Genomic DNA, 16151 nt, shown 5'->3' with positions numbered 1-16151 from the left:
AAAGTTATAATGTAACAAATTCCAAATCTCAGGGTATGGTTCAGTGAGCATCTGGTGAAGCACAAATTAAATATTACAGAGTTTGTTTCGGAATTATAGAAGTACATAGTTTATAATGAATGAATCGGTGTGGACCTTGAAAAGCATTGGCCTCTGCAAGCAAGCTGAAGTATCTCTGAAAGGAAAGGCTCTGTGCTGGTTTAAGAAGATGCCAACAGGTACAGGAAGAGACCAAGAGTCCAAGTGAAGGTTTCCTCAGTCAAATATACACCGCAAGGCTCCAATTCGTACCCTTCCCTGCTGCAGGTGATGTTACGCGCCCATCAACATGCCCATGAAGTCTGACCCGTTCTGGATGGTGATGGGAGCTCCAGCGCTGTTGTCCACAAATATGGAGGTGTACTGGCCAGCCTGCAGAGAGAACAGGAGCGAGAGGACAAGAGCTGACACTTCACCACAGTGTAAAAGGAGGAAAAACAGCATTTCACTACCGTGAGCTAAGCACATAATTCACTACCGTGAGCTAAGCCTCCTGCCCTTTTCTGTGGCTCCTGGGAACAGGATCTGACCAAACATCTTTACTGGCTTGGTGGAAGAAACTTTCTGCAGCAAAACTGTGTTGTAGGTTTATTACTTAACTAGATCCTTACTGCACTAGCATCTCTTTGGGTGAGTAGTCAAGTGTGCTTTCAGATGAAATAAGAAATATAATTGCCACCTCGACAACATGTGGTGAGATCTGAGAAAGAAAAATATTTATTTACATAAATATTAAAAATATTAAATCATCAGTAAATATATTAAATAGATAAATGAATATAATATTAAAAATATTTATGTAATTTCTTAGAGGGAAGGGTTACTTCTGTGGCTTAAGGTGAGAAGGTATAACACAAGTCTGGCTTTTGTTCCAGTTCCTGCCCCAGACTCCCTCTAGTCACCCCAGGTAAGGCATTTAACTTCATTAACCTTAGAAAGAAGGTTAATAAAAACTCTCCCACCTCCTGGTGAGAATTCAGCCTTGCCAAGTACATAACTCCACATCCTGCCAAGCAAACTCGCAGTGATCCCCAGTCTGCCCAGGCTTACCTGCAGCTGCAGTAAGCCATGTACATAGACAGTGAAGATTTTGCTGTTGCTTTCCAGACCAGCGATGACTTCCAAAGACCTAAAGAAAAATAAACAGGTTGAACACCTAAGGCGACACAACAGTTGTATGTGGAACAGCAAGCCCCAGCTACAGTAGTAATCAGCTGCCTGGAAAAGAGAACAGCAGAACCTCATCCACACATATATCCTTGTTATTCTGCAAAGAGGGAGCTAGATACGTTCTGCCAATAACAGTTTGTTAATTTTCAAGGTATGAACGGCCTATTTCACCACATATATGTAGTCAGCCTGTGCACAAAAGAATATGTCCTGCAGCTGAAAGCTGTTCTGGGAGACCATTTGGATCAAGGGTCATCTATTAGCCAAAAAAAACCAAATTGTGCTTCGGTTAAAATTCAAGGGAGAGCTGCAGATCACTCATCAAGCACTTTTCCTTTCTGACACCATGTTTTAATAGCCACGTTATATCCCTTCCAGTAGCAAGATGTAGGGCAGCTGCTCTCTGTAGCATCCCTTGTACAGGATTCAGGGTGGAAGGAGGCACCTGAAACACCACCAACCAGAGCAGCCCATGGAAGCTCAGGTCCAAAGCAACACAAAAGCCCAGCGCTCCATACCTGGCTGGTTCCTCTGAAACCTGCCTAGCCAGTGGGAGCAGATCTCGTTGTTTTCCCAAGTAAACCAGCCCCTTTCCTCCCATTTTTTTTTCCATGAAGTGCTGGTGACGAAACCCAGCAAGTGCAAACGTGCTGCTTCCAGCCCCCTTGCAAGGAAATAATATGCATGCAAGGTAGGGGCAATTTGGCCCAGAAAGAGCAAGCCACTTGGCACCACCTTGATTGAGGAGCTCAGTCTGTGTGTCATATCCTGCCAAAAGCCTAACGTGGGTGGGAACTTCCCACCATTAATCTCTTCTACTCCGACTGTCTCCTCGCCTCTGAGTTTCCATCTCTCTCAGCCGAAAGGCCTCGGGGCTCGTGCAGCTCCCTAAAATGAACGTCTGTGTACGTTGACATCCCCAGGAAATTCCACAAGCACGGCTAGCAGCTCAGCCTGTGCCAGCAGAAGGTCTGTCCAGGCAGGTTCCCATCCCTCCACCCATCTTCCCTCCATGCCACAGACCAGTCATGCTTTCACCCTTCACATGAGATGTCTCAAGAGTCAGTGCTGGTCCTGTCCAACTCACTCAAGACAGCCTTGCAGGACACCCAACCATAAATTGCATCCCTGGACAACTGATGAAAACTCCAAGTCAGACATCTGAGAGCTTTATCTAAATGATTAATATCTGGGTCAAGAAAAAAACCCCCATTTTTACTGTTACTGTGCTTTGTAGCTATAAATTCTTCAGATGGCAAGTTAATCTCAAAACATCCCAATAAACCTGCCTGGGCTGCATGTCACACAGAGGCTGTTCCCACAGCCCAGCCAGAACCAGAACAGTTTTCCAGGAGCTTTCAGCTAAAACAGACCTGCAGTGAGGAAGGTGCACTAGTTTCCATAGCCCACAGGGAAGATTCCTTTTCAGATAACTCTTGTGCTTGTATTTACCAGAACAAGGAGGCAAGAGTAAAGTCATGGTGAAAGCAATCAGAGTCTGACATCCATTCTTTAGGAATATTACTGTAAGGTTGACTGAACCAACAGCAAAGGAGAGAACGAGACACAGATCGTCACTGTCCTTGTTTTCTCCCAGATGCCTTAAATCAAATCCGTTGGGAGCTTGTGGAGTCATAAGGAAGAAAAACTCACCACTGCCACTTTCATTTATTCTGCAAAATGGTTTAAATGGAATTTAGATTTGCTGTATGATTCTGTAACTGAAGACAGTGCAGAGTGGATGGGAGAAGAGCTTTTCACTCTTGGAGGTCTGCAGGATTGAACTATCTTAGGTGGCTTCATAAATCTCACCCACTCATTCACTCAAATCTTGAGTGAAATAGCATCAGGTCAACACCACCAACTGGGAACATCCTTCCACATCCCAACTGGGATTATACTTCCACATCCCAAAAGCACGGAGAAGAAGATTTCTGTGGAGCTTGCAGTCTCTGTTCACGGGGAACCCAAGGGCTAGGGGCACGAGTCCTGTTCTTGATGAAATTGCTAAGATAAGAGATTGTTGTAGGTGAAAAGAAAAAAGCACCAACGGTGAAGAAAGAAAAAAACCCGATTGCTCAGATCTGGCTGGTCTTTGCTATGCAGAGTAAAGACAGGAATAGGAATCTGTGCAAAGATTTGTGAGAGCTACTCATATAAAGGACAGTAACATTCTGCCCTACTCATACCTGTTCTACCCCTGTGACTAAAGGCATGGGCTGTCCCAAAATCACCCCATATTTCAAGATCAGGCTGAGGTCCATTCTTAGCATGATCTAAAGGAATCCTCACCAGTGCCAGAAATTAAATGCCCCATAAGTTCTGCAGCTTACCAGAACATAAAGCGTCCCTTCAAGGGGCAAGAAGTTACCCCCCACTCCACTTCTTCTGCAGACACTGGGACTGCAGCCAGTCTGTCACTGCCTTACTTTAAGTGCTGCAATCATAAAGGACTGCTATAAAACAGCCCAAAAGGCCAAGGAGGGGCCAGTTGCTCCAGTCAGCAAGCTCCTTAACTTCCCACCAGGTCAGCGGGCGCACAGCCCCCTCTCACCCTAGTTATAAAGGGTACTCAGATACTCATCAAGTCTTTTCCACAGGCCAAAGAAACCTAAGAGAGGTTTATTTATTACGTGAGGCTTCATGTCAAATTCCCCCGCCAATAAAGCCTCTAAATTGAAATGCCTGTGGAGAGGTCAGCCCTATTTGCAGCGCTCTGACTCATGGAGCAGGGAAGGTGAGGGCTGAAGCAGCCAGTCCAGCAGCAAATTTATGGTTTTGTGGGTTTCAAGTTGCACCTGTGGAGTCGTTTTATGGATATATTTCAGTGGTGCTATTGCAAGGGTGTTGCTACAGCTGCACTGGAAGAGCTGTGCGCAGGGCAGAGCAGATCTGCACAGCCCTGTACAGGCGTTTTAACTCCTGTGACAAGGGCCAAGCTGCAAGCAGAGGCTGTGGCCACTGTGTGCAAGCAGCATTGCCCTCTGCTGGGTGCATTTCAGGGTCTTCCCAGCCCCTGCCTCCAAGCAAAGCTCACCAAACTCCTCCTGAGCAAGCTGGCTCCAACAACTCCATGGCAACACGAGGGAGATGCTGGGATCCATTCAGGATGCAGCTGAAAGTCTAAAAACTGAGCTAACAACCCCTGGGACACAAAGTGTTGCTTTCATTCTATGTTTACGATGATAGCTGCACATTCAGCACCTTTAGCTACGTCCTGTTTCAGCTGACTTCATTCCCAATTATCTCAAAATATTTAGCTATTTAGAGTAATTAGCACTGAAAAGGTTAAAAATCAGAATTAAAAAAGCACATAAAACCTAAGGGTGAGATGGGATCACTCTTCAGAAAAGTTCTACAAGTATTTACCATGTAAAATTCACTGCTGGTGAACTTGATTTTCACAGTTCATTGAAACACTGAGAAAAATAATTGCCAAGACAGCATTGCAGTAACTCACGTGTATCGATGGCACAGAGATTCGATGCAGATCAACACCCGGACGTTATCTCTGGCTCGGAGTTGGACTTTACTCTTCAACTCACTGTGGTCTGAGGAAAGCAGCGGGAGAAATATAAGCACTTTCACAGCAAAACACAGTCAAAGCTGCCTTGATGCAGTCCTACATCACCTAAAAAGTCTCTTACGGAAGCAATAACTTCTGCACGTGAACATATTTGGTGCCTAAGCTCATCCTCCGTAAGGAGCATTGATTTGTTTGGTTTGCATGGAGCAGCTCTCAAGCAGTACAGAAAAGGCTTCTGTGAACACTCACCGATGTGGACATTGGCTGAGAACTGGTAGATGCCAGACACAGGTGCTGTGAAACGTCCTGTTGCCAGATTTAATCCTGTCCCGCGGAGAAAAGCTCCTTTGGCCAGAGGCTGCAAGGTGAGAAAAGCAGACCCTGAACAAGTCCCCAGTGCTTTCAACATTTACCTCTTCCCAGGACAAAGAACAACCTCACACGCATCAGAACAAAGCTGAAAATATCTGCAGGGTCTCAAAACACACCCTCCAGGGGGGCTCTGATGCAGGAAGGTGCCCTTTTTCCTTACTGCCCAACTCTTGTAACTCATCTTGACTCATCTGTGCTTACTGCATCCCTATGCTCTGCTGGTCCTCATGGCCTGTAGCCTCCACTGATGTTCTGATACACAACATCTCCCATTATTTGAGTCAAGAGGTCCCTACTACTCCCAGAAATGTCACAGATGGGGCCAAGCAGTGCCTCCAGGCTTAAAATCCTGGAATCCTATACACTCATTCTGTGATAGAAGTACAGAGCAAACACTCAGAGGTTTCCTACCCACTTCAGGTTTAAGCCAGGTGGTTTTGATACTGTTTAGGAACAACTGCTTGGGTTCCTATAGATTCCATATTTAGTTTCATTTTGCTGCAGCCTTGGATGCTACAGAATAGGCCAAAACCCAGTAAAATACAGCACGCAGCTTCTCCTCACGGCATGGAAGCAGTCTTAAGTCAAACTCGCAGCAGATTATCTGACTCAGACTAAAATAAACTCTGCGAGAAATGTTTATTGTTTGTTTTGGCCTGCCCGATACAAATTTGGCTGGAGCCGGGGAGAAGCAGGAGCTGCTTCGATGGGCCAGGAAAGCACATTACTCAGCCTCTGCTTCCACCGCAAGGGCATTCTGCGCAACGTGAACGCATCCCCGTGAACGCCGGCCCGGGAGATTTGCCCCATGTTGGTCTCATGGCACAGAAGATCTGTTCAGATCTGACTCTGTCAAGGCGCACACGTGCTACGTCCCTAAAACATGCACAGATGCATAGCTGAGCAATCCAACAACTTGACTTCTGAGTATGCTTTCTGATATTAGATGGCGAAAGGGGTCTGAGACATGGTGAATGAATTCATAGCAGTGTTGCCACGGGTGCTATTACACTAAAACAAAGCGGCAGTGCAACAGCTTTGTTCAGGCACCAAGAGGAACTTAATTGCCTCTCCATTCTGGTTCATCACAGCCAGAAATGGCCAGCTTGCACAGTGCAGGGTACGAATCATTTATTTACCTTTCTCTTTGAAAGGAAGCAAGGCTGCAAATATTTGGGTCTGGTGGTGTTTGTGTAGAGTTACTACGCCACAGGAGTGAAATGACTAACCTGCCTTATTCAGCAAATCCCAGACAAGGCTCACAAAAGGGTAATTCCCAGCCCTTATTTACCAATACCTGTAGCTGTAGTCTGAAATGTCACAGACCTTTACTAGTGATGTTTTACTTATCCATATGGTGGTGAAAATACATCCAAGTGCAACAGCAGTGGCATTTCTCATAAGATCACGTGTGTGTGTGTGTGTGTGTGTATGTGTATATATATACATATACATATATATAAAATATATATGGGAACACATTATTATAAACTGCAGAACAACCACATTTCACACAATGGTTTCTAAGTCTCTACATTTACCAACGTGCACTGCTGTGTGCCACTCAAAAGGAGCTCTATTTTCTTTACATAGACACACACAGACAATACAACAGCCAGCTAACGACGACGACTACGGAATGAGCTTGGTTCTGTTCTTATGCTATCACTACGCCATCATTTTTGGTAATGCCATTTTTTTCTTTACCTCACTGAAAGAGCAGATCCAAGCCCTGTATGTGCAAAACCGTGCTGCGTAGTTAATTCATTCCTTTCTTGTTACAGCTATTAGCAGAATCAGCAACGTAATTCCAAAACCACTAACTGAGCATGGAAGGCAATTTTAGGCACCAGTAAATTATCACTGATAAAACGTTCCTGTTTCTTCATGCCCTCTGTGGCTTTGTTATTCTTTTGCTCATAGAAATAGACAATGCAGGGAGAGGTTCACTGGGCAAAATATTCCATTAAACCCCATGCCAATTAGAGCTCCCTGCTGCATTTGCTGCCTCACACTCACCTAGCTGCTGCAATCACTGCAGGGCTTTCTCTCTGAGAAACCAACTGCTTGCACACGGCTATTGCAGTTAGCAAACCAAAAGCAAACAAATGAGTTGGTGTCCAACCATTCTGTGCAAAACAAGGTCAGCTTCTCTTCCTCAGTTCATCTCCTATCTCCACATCTCTGTCATACACTCATAGTTTACTCCCAGGTGGGAAACAGGAACCATGCACAGAGAACCGAGATGTGAACAGGAGTTTGGCTTTCCACTAATAAACGCTGTGGAAAGCAATACGTTGGTTTATCTGTTACTAAAGAGAAGGATAACCAGCACAGCAACCACAACGCACGGGGGATGCATCAATCTCCTGAAGCAGCAATAAAAGTCAACTGCCAAAGGTAGACCTCAGGGCATTAGAGACACCAGGACCCCTTCTGGGCTCTTTCAGCACGAAAAGCACATGCGCCACCTTAGCTGTAAATGATCTGACTCCGGCGATGTTCCTGGGCCCCAGAGAAACCCCACTTCCATGGCCTGTCAGAGGCTGCAGTTACTCCAGTTCTTGCTGTGTAAAGTACCTTTCTGAAAGCTTTCGCAAGAGGCAATCGTTAGAACCCTCAAAGCGTGAGATACGGGAGGCAGAGGTGTGGGGAAAGGAGTTTCACATGCTTCATTCCTGATACCAAGGAAATTGTGAGACTAAGAGGAAGAGAGGGAGGGGATGTTCTTGGAGAAAATTAGTATGGAAGGATGAGAAGACCATCCTGCTCCCTCAACACTCAGAGTGACTCAACTGACAGTGTACAGAAGTAATAGGCCGTTTCTCAGTGCAGGTTCTTTCCACTATCTCAAAATGCTTTGGGCAAGGTCCAAATCCAGGAATTAGAGTCAATCCCTATTATCTCACCGCAAAGTATCAAACTGTTGGCTGCTTCACACTGTTAAACTGACAGAAGGGAGCGAGGGGAATTTTCACTCGCTCTCTCTCTTGGACTGTTTAAAGACAATGTTTTCATCTTCACAGGAGCATCCACTGCCTCCCTCCCTGCTAAATTCCCCTATATCAGAGCACAAGCTAAAACCAGACACTTCTTGTCCCAAAGCTGAAATGAAAGGCTGGCATCCAGAGGCCTGCCAGCCCTCCCACATCAGCTTCAGGGCCAGAAGCAATTAGAAAGACGCTAGGCATATGATAACAAAGCATGGGAAGCATCAGCCTACGCACCGATTGCCGAGATGTCTTTATTCACATTTTCCCTCCTAATTAATGAGGCAGCAGATCTCTCTGGCCCTGCCCACACTTCAAGTACAATCTTGCCTCTGTGCCAGCACCCACAGTGCTGTCAAACCAGGCTTCCACAAGTGTATTTGGGAAAGATCCAGGAAAGCACCCTACTTAGATCATAACCGCTGCCTCTAGTCCTGCAGCTGTGAGGAGTCCTAGCAGTAAAACTACTCCATAGGAAAGGAGAAACTACTTCAAAGGATGGGATCCTTCAGAAATGGGACTCAATGCAGCTAGGAAAAAAGCTCTGCACCATACTACAGGGACAGTGTTAGCAAACCCTGCTATGGAAAGCCACATTCCCTGTTCACACTCTTGTCACATCACCAAAACAACCACGTATCTGAAGGCCTTGTGCTATTAGACAGTCTCCGAGACTCCAAAGTCTATTAAAACGTCTCCTCAATTACCAAGTAACTATTTGTTTATAGTTATTATGTTGTCTAACATTTATCCTTCTAATTCAGATCCTATTTGCAACTGCTTCAGAAATGGTTAGTAGAAATTTTAATAACACATTCAACAGCTTGCTTGAAACCATGCCTGTAATGACCTACAGCATCCCCAACGGTGTGCTTGCCATTATAGCATGACTATAATTCAATTAGAGAGTAACATTTATTAGCTTTCTATAAAACATTATGTAAAGAGTTTGAGCATCAGGACTGGCCCATCTAACAAAATGATGCCTCTTATTTGGCTTACAAATCTATAACCAATGGCTCCTGTCTGCCTCTGACATTTTCCTACATATGAAGGTTACTTTGGAATTAAGCAGGGTGTGCACTATAAAAACAAACAGATCCTTCAGACTAATGCCAAACATGGACAAGTCTTTCTCCATCATTAACTGAAATAAAAAGACTGACTGTTGTTTGGACCTGTGAGACAGCCCTCTCTTGCACAGACCTGTTACAACTTCAGTCAGAACTGTAATGAAATTCATCTGGCTGCAAGAGAGGAAAGAAGTCTGCCCCTTGGGTTTGTCAGGAAGGAGAGGACTCGGAGCTAAATGTCCATCTTACTGCAGTTGAGCTTCAGTGCTGAAATCATCAGCAAAATCAATCACAGAAAAGGCTACAGAGCCACCCGTCAGCTTTGCAGCCTGAGGAACTACAGCTGATCTACGCCCAATGGCTGCGGTGGAGTTGCACAGGTTCAGTCTGTAATCCCTTCTCACCGACTGGAAGTTCTGAAGCTCAACCAGGGTCTTCTTGTCTACGACGACCTGTCCTTTTAGCTTGCAGTGGAAAGCCTCCTCTACACGCCGGTGGGGTGAGACCTCCTCCAAGGAGAGCAGCAGTGGAGGCAGCTGGCTAGGGTGGGCTGAGATAGCCAGGGATGCTCGGCGCTCAATGGCTTCTGAGGAGAAAATAAAAGCATAAGAAAAACAAGGATTAGTTTAAGAGCCTGGTCTATGAAGCCATGAGTTGTGCAATTGGACTTCTGCCCTCAACTCGAACTAAGCAGCACTGGGGAAACCTTTTTTCAAATTTTTGATTGCCAAACAGGGGAATGCTTTAAGGTCACCATTCGCAAAGCCAGTTCTTTATTTGCCATGGTGCTCACCAAACGGAGCAGATCACAAAAGCACAAAGCTCTCCCAGTCTTTACCTTTTAGTATCTCCTTAAACTCCTGCAGAAGGACTTCCCGGGTGACTTCAGCACCAGGTGCTCCTGGAGGCCCCTGGGGGCCAGGAGGTCCTGGGGGGCCAACAAGGCCACGCTAAGGAAGTAACCAAAGGAAAAAAACATGTGAATTAGAACCAGGCAATTGGACTGACAAACTGAAAACTTTCTCAGCCATGAGCCAGTTTTACAGGGCTATCGAATTAGCCACACGCACATTAGAACTTTATCTGGTAGCATGAACAAGCCCCAGTGTTAGCAATGCTATTTTGATGTATATTGTTCCCAGGGAGTTCCTGTTTCCTCAGCTAAACTGCAGTAAATCTGCATGGAAGCACTCCTGCCTATCAGCTCACTGAGGAATAGAATGAAACCATTAAAAGCATACAAGATTGCCTAAGCGGCAGGCTAAAAGCGCACACGTGATCAAGCATCACTCAGTAGATGATCAGTAATTCATTAATTTGAAATAAACGACTTGTCCACACCTTGATTAATATATCCTTTGAGATACTTGGATCTAGTGGAAAAAAATGATGACTTGATTTCTACTGAGCAGTCAAAAAAAAACCAAAAAAGCCCAAGAAACAGCTGGTTTGAACAAAAAGCGTTGGCAGTGGAGTTCACATACCTTATCTTACAAAGCATATAGCACTTACTGTCCCCAAACTTCTCCAAAAGACTTTGAGAAATAAAGCACAAACAAATGAAAATGCGGCACGCTCTGGGGCGGGAGGGCAAAAGCTGAGGCACACAAACCACCTTGTGCATCAGCAAGTAGGAAGGGAAGCCACAGCACACATTTATTAGCTGAAGGCAATCTAGCAATAACCTACTAATTTCTTGTCTTTGCCTTTGCATTTCCTTTTAGAGGTATTGCCATCGTCCGGGCGGTGAACAAACGAGATCCAGGTCCGCCGCGGATCTGTGATTCGAGGATCTGGAGACTCTAGGATCTAAAGAGACACAAGAACAAAGGCTGATGGCACTTAAGTTACAGACTAAGCCTGCCAGCAGAAATGTCCCAAAAGATGCTGCCCTTAAAACATCAAGATGCCTTCTCCTACCCTAATGTGCTATCACCTGCAGGGCTTCCCAGCTCACTTTGCTTAAGAAATCAGTACAAACCTCAGAGACCTTTCCCAAGCTGCTGAGACTCTCAGCCCTCTGTCAGTCCTAATACATGCCACAGAAAACCCATCAGATGCCAGAGATTGTTCACCACTGGCATCTGATATTTATCAGCTGGATTAATCAAGCAATACAGGGAGATTAAAACATACAGAAAACCTTGAAATGCTCCGTAACTTTCAAATCACAGGCTGTAGAGTGACAAATGTGCACAAAGGGAAAAAGAAAAGGACAACCAATGCACAATGAAAAACGAAGTCCATGTCTGATGCCAGAAAAAAAGTGTCCATTGGCAAACCACCTACCTAGCTCTCTCCTATGTTCTGTAAGTATATCATAGCCATAGAGGAATGATCTAGAGAAGCTTTGACATTGCAATGCATAGATCTGGATCCCTTCTAAAGGAAGTCTGGACAGAAGAGAGGATCTGTCTTTATGAATTTGGGTCCATTTCCTATTGGACTCCCTCGTTCCCATTACTCACCTCCCAGAGACAAGCAGAAGTGATCAAATAGCACAAGCCCTCCCCAGGTTTCACGAACCACGCTTAAATATTCAGAGCCATTAATGAAAAAGTTAGAGAGGAAAAACTGCAATGAACACTTTTCACATCTAGAAGTGTTTGCCCCTGGCTATGAAGCTCCTATGAGACAGTTCTGCCCCAGCTCAGGCACTGCAGCTCTACCTTCAGTGGCCTCAACAGTAACAGCGACCTTGCAAGGTGCTTCCAAGGCAGCCAAGTTAGCAAAAACATCTCCAATTGCTCATTACCTGTCTTATTTGGCTCCCTAAAGCACTGAGAACCATGCTGAGCTTTATAACATATCCAGTACCACTTATAATCATAGATTCCCTTTCATCAGTCTGCAGAAGCGTGTAGAAAACAATTAACCTTTAGAAAGTAGGTAAAGCTGAGCTCCCAATAACTCCAGTATAGGTCACTGTCGAAGAGCAACAGGAGTTGGACAGAGGATTGCAAATTTTAGGTAGAAATATCAGGGCAAGCCCATTTTGAGGGGAAAAGACCAGACAGTCTGTGTGATCTGCTATGAAAACTCCACAAAAAATGGATTCAAAATTAAATCTTCTAAGTCTGCTGGAGTTCCAGCTTGAGGTTACCAGGAACGCTGGTGCTTCTGGGCTGATGCAGAGCCTGGAAAGCTCTCTCTCCGTCATGCACCCAGGGACAAGGGTGTAGAAGGCAGCACTTGTCCATAGATTTCTGAGCTGATGGGATCACAACCATTTATTTCGAACAGCTTGGGTCAACAGATGATGTACGAAGCAGCAGACCAGGAGCAGCTCCCCAGAAATGAGCTGCGTTGTGAGCTGAGCAAGGCTGTTTGTTAAACACACAGCTCAAACTCCGTGAAGCCAACTCTATCTTCTCTGCTCAGCAAATAATCTCAGGTGATTTACTGCTCGGACACAACCCATGGAAAGATCTACTCCTACTGAATTGCTTTGTTCAAGCAGGCCACTTATCCTCCCCTCCAGATAGATGGCTGCAGAGGAGCTGGCGCCTGTGCTTTAAGCCAAAGCAAGGATATCCCAAGACATTTCGCCGTATCGTTCATGCATTCTACTGTAACTAATCAGAGCCAGAGTTATGGTTATGCACACTTCCCTCGACACTCAGATTTAGCATCTATCCCAAACAAGAGCGAGACCTGCTACTCATAACCTAGTTCATTATTTCTGTACCAAAATCGGTCCTGAGCAGGCTTTTTATGTTTATAACCACATTTACAGTCAGCCAGAAATTGAGTGTTTAGTCAAGGGGTTCTAGGAGGTTGTTTTAGCTAAATTATTAGTTGCCTTTTTAGCTTACCGCACCCAGGACTTGCATAGCTTTCCAAAACTCCACTGGAAAGTAACAGAAAAGGAACACCATAGGAAATCCCAGGTATTGTGAGATTAGTCACCTCCCTCAAACATTATCATCTTCCCACAGATCACTTGACTGCAGATTTTTGCGAAACATAAGAAAAAAAAGTCAAAGACAGGCCAAGAAGGTCCTCTGGTGCAACCCTCTCCATCTATCGTAACATGGAAACATCAAGGCCAGAGACAAATGTTCATCATGTCCTTAGAACAGCAAAAAGGTGCAGATTATTTCTGCAACAAGCACGTAATATCTTTATCAGAGTTTAATTGTTTCTGGTGGGAGAATCTAGTTCTTTCTTACCCGACTTCATCCAAAAACGGATGGGTGCAGCATCACCGCACACGAGGTCACGCCTGCAGAGGACCACGTTTATGAGCGTCCTGGTTTCAGCTAAATAGCACTAATTTTAAGTTTACAAAGCTCCTAAATGTAAAGCAGGTAAAAGCTTACCTGTGCTTTGCCTAAAGGAAGCAGATGCCTCTTTGTCCCAGTGACTGGGACTGCCAGGTCTGTGGTAAAGCTGCAGGGCAGTGCACGAAACAGAAGGAAGCAACTTATTAATAAAAGCACCCAACTCAGGCAGGATGGAGTATTCCCTCAGTGCTGTAACAGAAGCCAGCACAGGAACAGCTGGGTTGCAGAGAAAAGGAAAATAAAAGCAGTTCATCCTTCAGAAAGGGCTGGTTCATGTGGCAGGAGCTCAGAAGTGCAGTCTGCAGAACACAGCAAACACCAGACCAAGGTCTTAGGGACTGGGATGCAGCATTTGCTGCAGATGTGGAAGAGACTACTATGCAAATATTCCTGGCTTCCACCAGGCTGCAAGGCAGGCACAAACTCCCCTCCACTGTAAAAACGAGGAAACAGGCCAGCTAGAAGCAGAAGCCAGCGACCGTGGGCAGATTCTGACCATTAACTGTGAAGACAAACAGATGTCCTCAGACTTTCTGGAGCTCCAGCTGTGAAGAAACAGGCCAGAGCAGACATCTTGTCGGGGAGCAAAAAAAAAAGAAATCCAGGTGGCACATCCCAGGAAAAGAAATGAAAAACTCCTGAAGTTTTGTTGTTTTTTTTTAAAAAAAGAATTAAAAAATCCCATACCTCTCCAGTGGTTTGCTTAAATTACAAATCCCTCTACAAGACAGTCATGGCACTCCCCAGTTTCTCCAGCACAAGGATGATTGACAGTTAAAATGAATGTTCCATCCTTGTGGTATTATTATTTAATTACTATGGCATGCATGAGCAATCCCAGCAATAAGCATGCAAGCCTCTATTTTTCTTGGCAGCAGCAGCCTCCAGCAGCCAGGGAGACCTTGCAGCCAACTCAGGTATCAGTCAGGAGCGAGAGCAGCCCTGGAATCCCAGCAAAGGGGACTCGTCCCTCCTGGGGTGCTGCTTACGGAGCAAATCCAACCTACAGGAGTCAGGAGGAGTCCTCATATCATCCTGCAATCAGGCTAACTCTTGACATAGTACCTCCAAAATCAACAGAAGCCCTGCCAGCCGTTTACAATGAACTTTCAATCAGGTCTTTTAACATTACTTTGGAATCTGAATTCAATGGCACCGATTGCTTCAGAACCAGTTTGTGACACTGATGAGAACTCAGCCCGCTCTGCCCCTCACTCCCCTCACAATAAAGGACAAGTTGAGCTGTAATTTAGGCTGCTGTACACAAGCAGGACCTGCGGTTTCTGATGGCTCTGGCTCCCAGAAAAGCACGCACTGCCCACAGGCACACACAGAGGCTCCAGCCAAGACTCAGCCAGCACTGAAGAAACCAGCAGCAGCAATCTACCGTCAGGTAGCAGAGGTGGGATCCTGAGACATCTCTGAACTGCATCTGAACTTCCCTGACATCCAAGGATGCTGGGATCCAGTCTGCATCTCTGCTAAGAAACAAAGTGAGGTGGACACAAGCAGTTTAGCCATAGATGTCCAAGAACATACACACAGCCATTCCAGTCCACAGTCTTCATGGCTGGACTTACTGCCCTGTAAAGTTTTGCTCAGTTTTCTATGTATTTGTCCATCTGTGATGCAATTACATTTCAGAATTCTTTGCTTAACAGTTAAGCAGTTGCCAGACACAAAACGGACCTGACTAAGCATTTCAATTATCTTAATCCACTAATTTCTGTTGGTATAGGTGATTTACACAGCAAGAGTATTGTCATTATGAAATTAGGAGCAAATTATTTATTTTAGTAGCGTATTTTCCTTGGAACAGGTTAAAAAGTAACAGCCTTTTCTTTTTGTTAGCATGACAAATCCTATGTCAGCTGCTAATACCTTATGGTTATACACACTCTTGGTTATTAATGAGATGGAAAACCAAGGTCCTGACCACTTGTGGTTTTCAACAGATCTCTCAGGAATTTCCCCTAGAGCAGAAGTGTTAGGTTGGGTATCTCAGCCAAATCTGAAATGGAATTCCCACCTAAATTCCCACTATGTTTTGTGATTGAAAAATTACACTTAACTCCTCTCAACGGCTATCTCAAAAAAGGTTCTTCCCTCCTCTTAAACACAAACTGCCTTCAGTGGTCACACCCATAATTAATTTAATTAAAGGAACGGTTCATGTGAGCAAGAGCTACTCTGGGCGAGAAAACAACGGGATGTTTGTTGCTGGTTCAGCTGTACTGCAGTGTTAACCAGTGCCACCCCAGCTGCACCAGCAGGGTCCTGGCTTTAGGGAGGCCTCAGAAAGGTAAGGAATGAACAGCACCAATAGAACAGGTGTAGCACAACGCATCTAGCGCACAAAAGCACATCTGATGTAGGACGACGTGCTTTACTAATGAGCTTTTGCTGTTTTAAACTGAAAGCAAAAGGCTCCAAAGAAGTAATGCAGAGAGGTTGCAAGGATGGAGACTCCACAGCCTCTCTGTCCAGCCTTTTCCAGTGTTTGGCCATCCTTACAAGTAAAGAAGCTTTTTTTCCCCTCATGTTTTAGTAGAATTTCCTGTATTTCAACTTGCACCACTGGGTCTTGTCTTTACACTGGGCAATAAGTCTCTTACTCCATCTTTATTCCCTCTACTCAGGTATCAAATGGTAACTCCTGATCAGTGCCAACTCTATATAACCACTGGATAATTTA

The 16151-nt window shown here is 45.0% G+C and overlaps 1 protein-coding gene across 1 annotated transcript in view; it reads right to left on the bottom strand.

Annotated features, from left to right (window-relative positions):
• Positions 1–116: 116 nt before the first annotated feature.
• FAM132A (family with sequence similarity 132, member A) overlaps positions 117–16151 on the bottom strand; it is an 18947-nt gene continuing 2912 nt past the window's right edge. Inside the window, exons 2-8 of the mRNA XM_010187377.1 lie at positions 10860–10979; positions 10009–10120; positions 9575–9756; positions 4985–5093; positions 4670–4760; positions 1090–1168; positions 117–411 (exon numbers count right to left, since the gene is read on the bottom strand). Of these exons, the coding sequence (XP_010185679.1) occupies positions 313–411; positions 1090–1168; positions 4670–4760; positions 4985–5093; positions 9575–9756; positions 10009–10120; positions 10860–10979 (792 nt within the window). The 3' untranslated portion in view covers positions 117–312. The remainder of the gene's footprint in view (positions 412–1089; positions 1169–4669; positions 4761–4984; positions 5094–9574; positions 9757–10008; positions 10121–10859; positions 10980–16151) is intronic.

The sequence above is a fragment of the Mesitornis unicolor genome, unplaced genomic scaffold, assembly GCF_000695765.1.
Source record: "Mesitornis unicolor isolate BGI_N332 unplaced genomic scaffold, ASM69576v1 scaffold14366, whole genome shotgun sequence".
Taxonomy (NCBI): Eukaryota; Metazoa; Chordata; class Aves; order Mesitornithiformes; family Mesitornithidae; genus Mesitornis; species Mesitornis unicolor.
The sequence above is the reverse complement of the archived record's forward strand: the minus strand, read 5'-3'. Positions and strand labels throughout refer to the sequence as shown.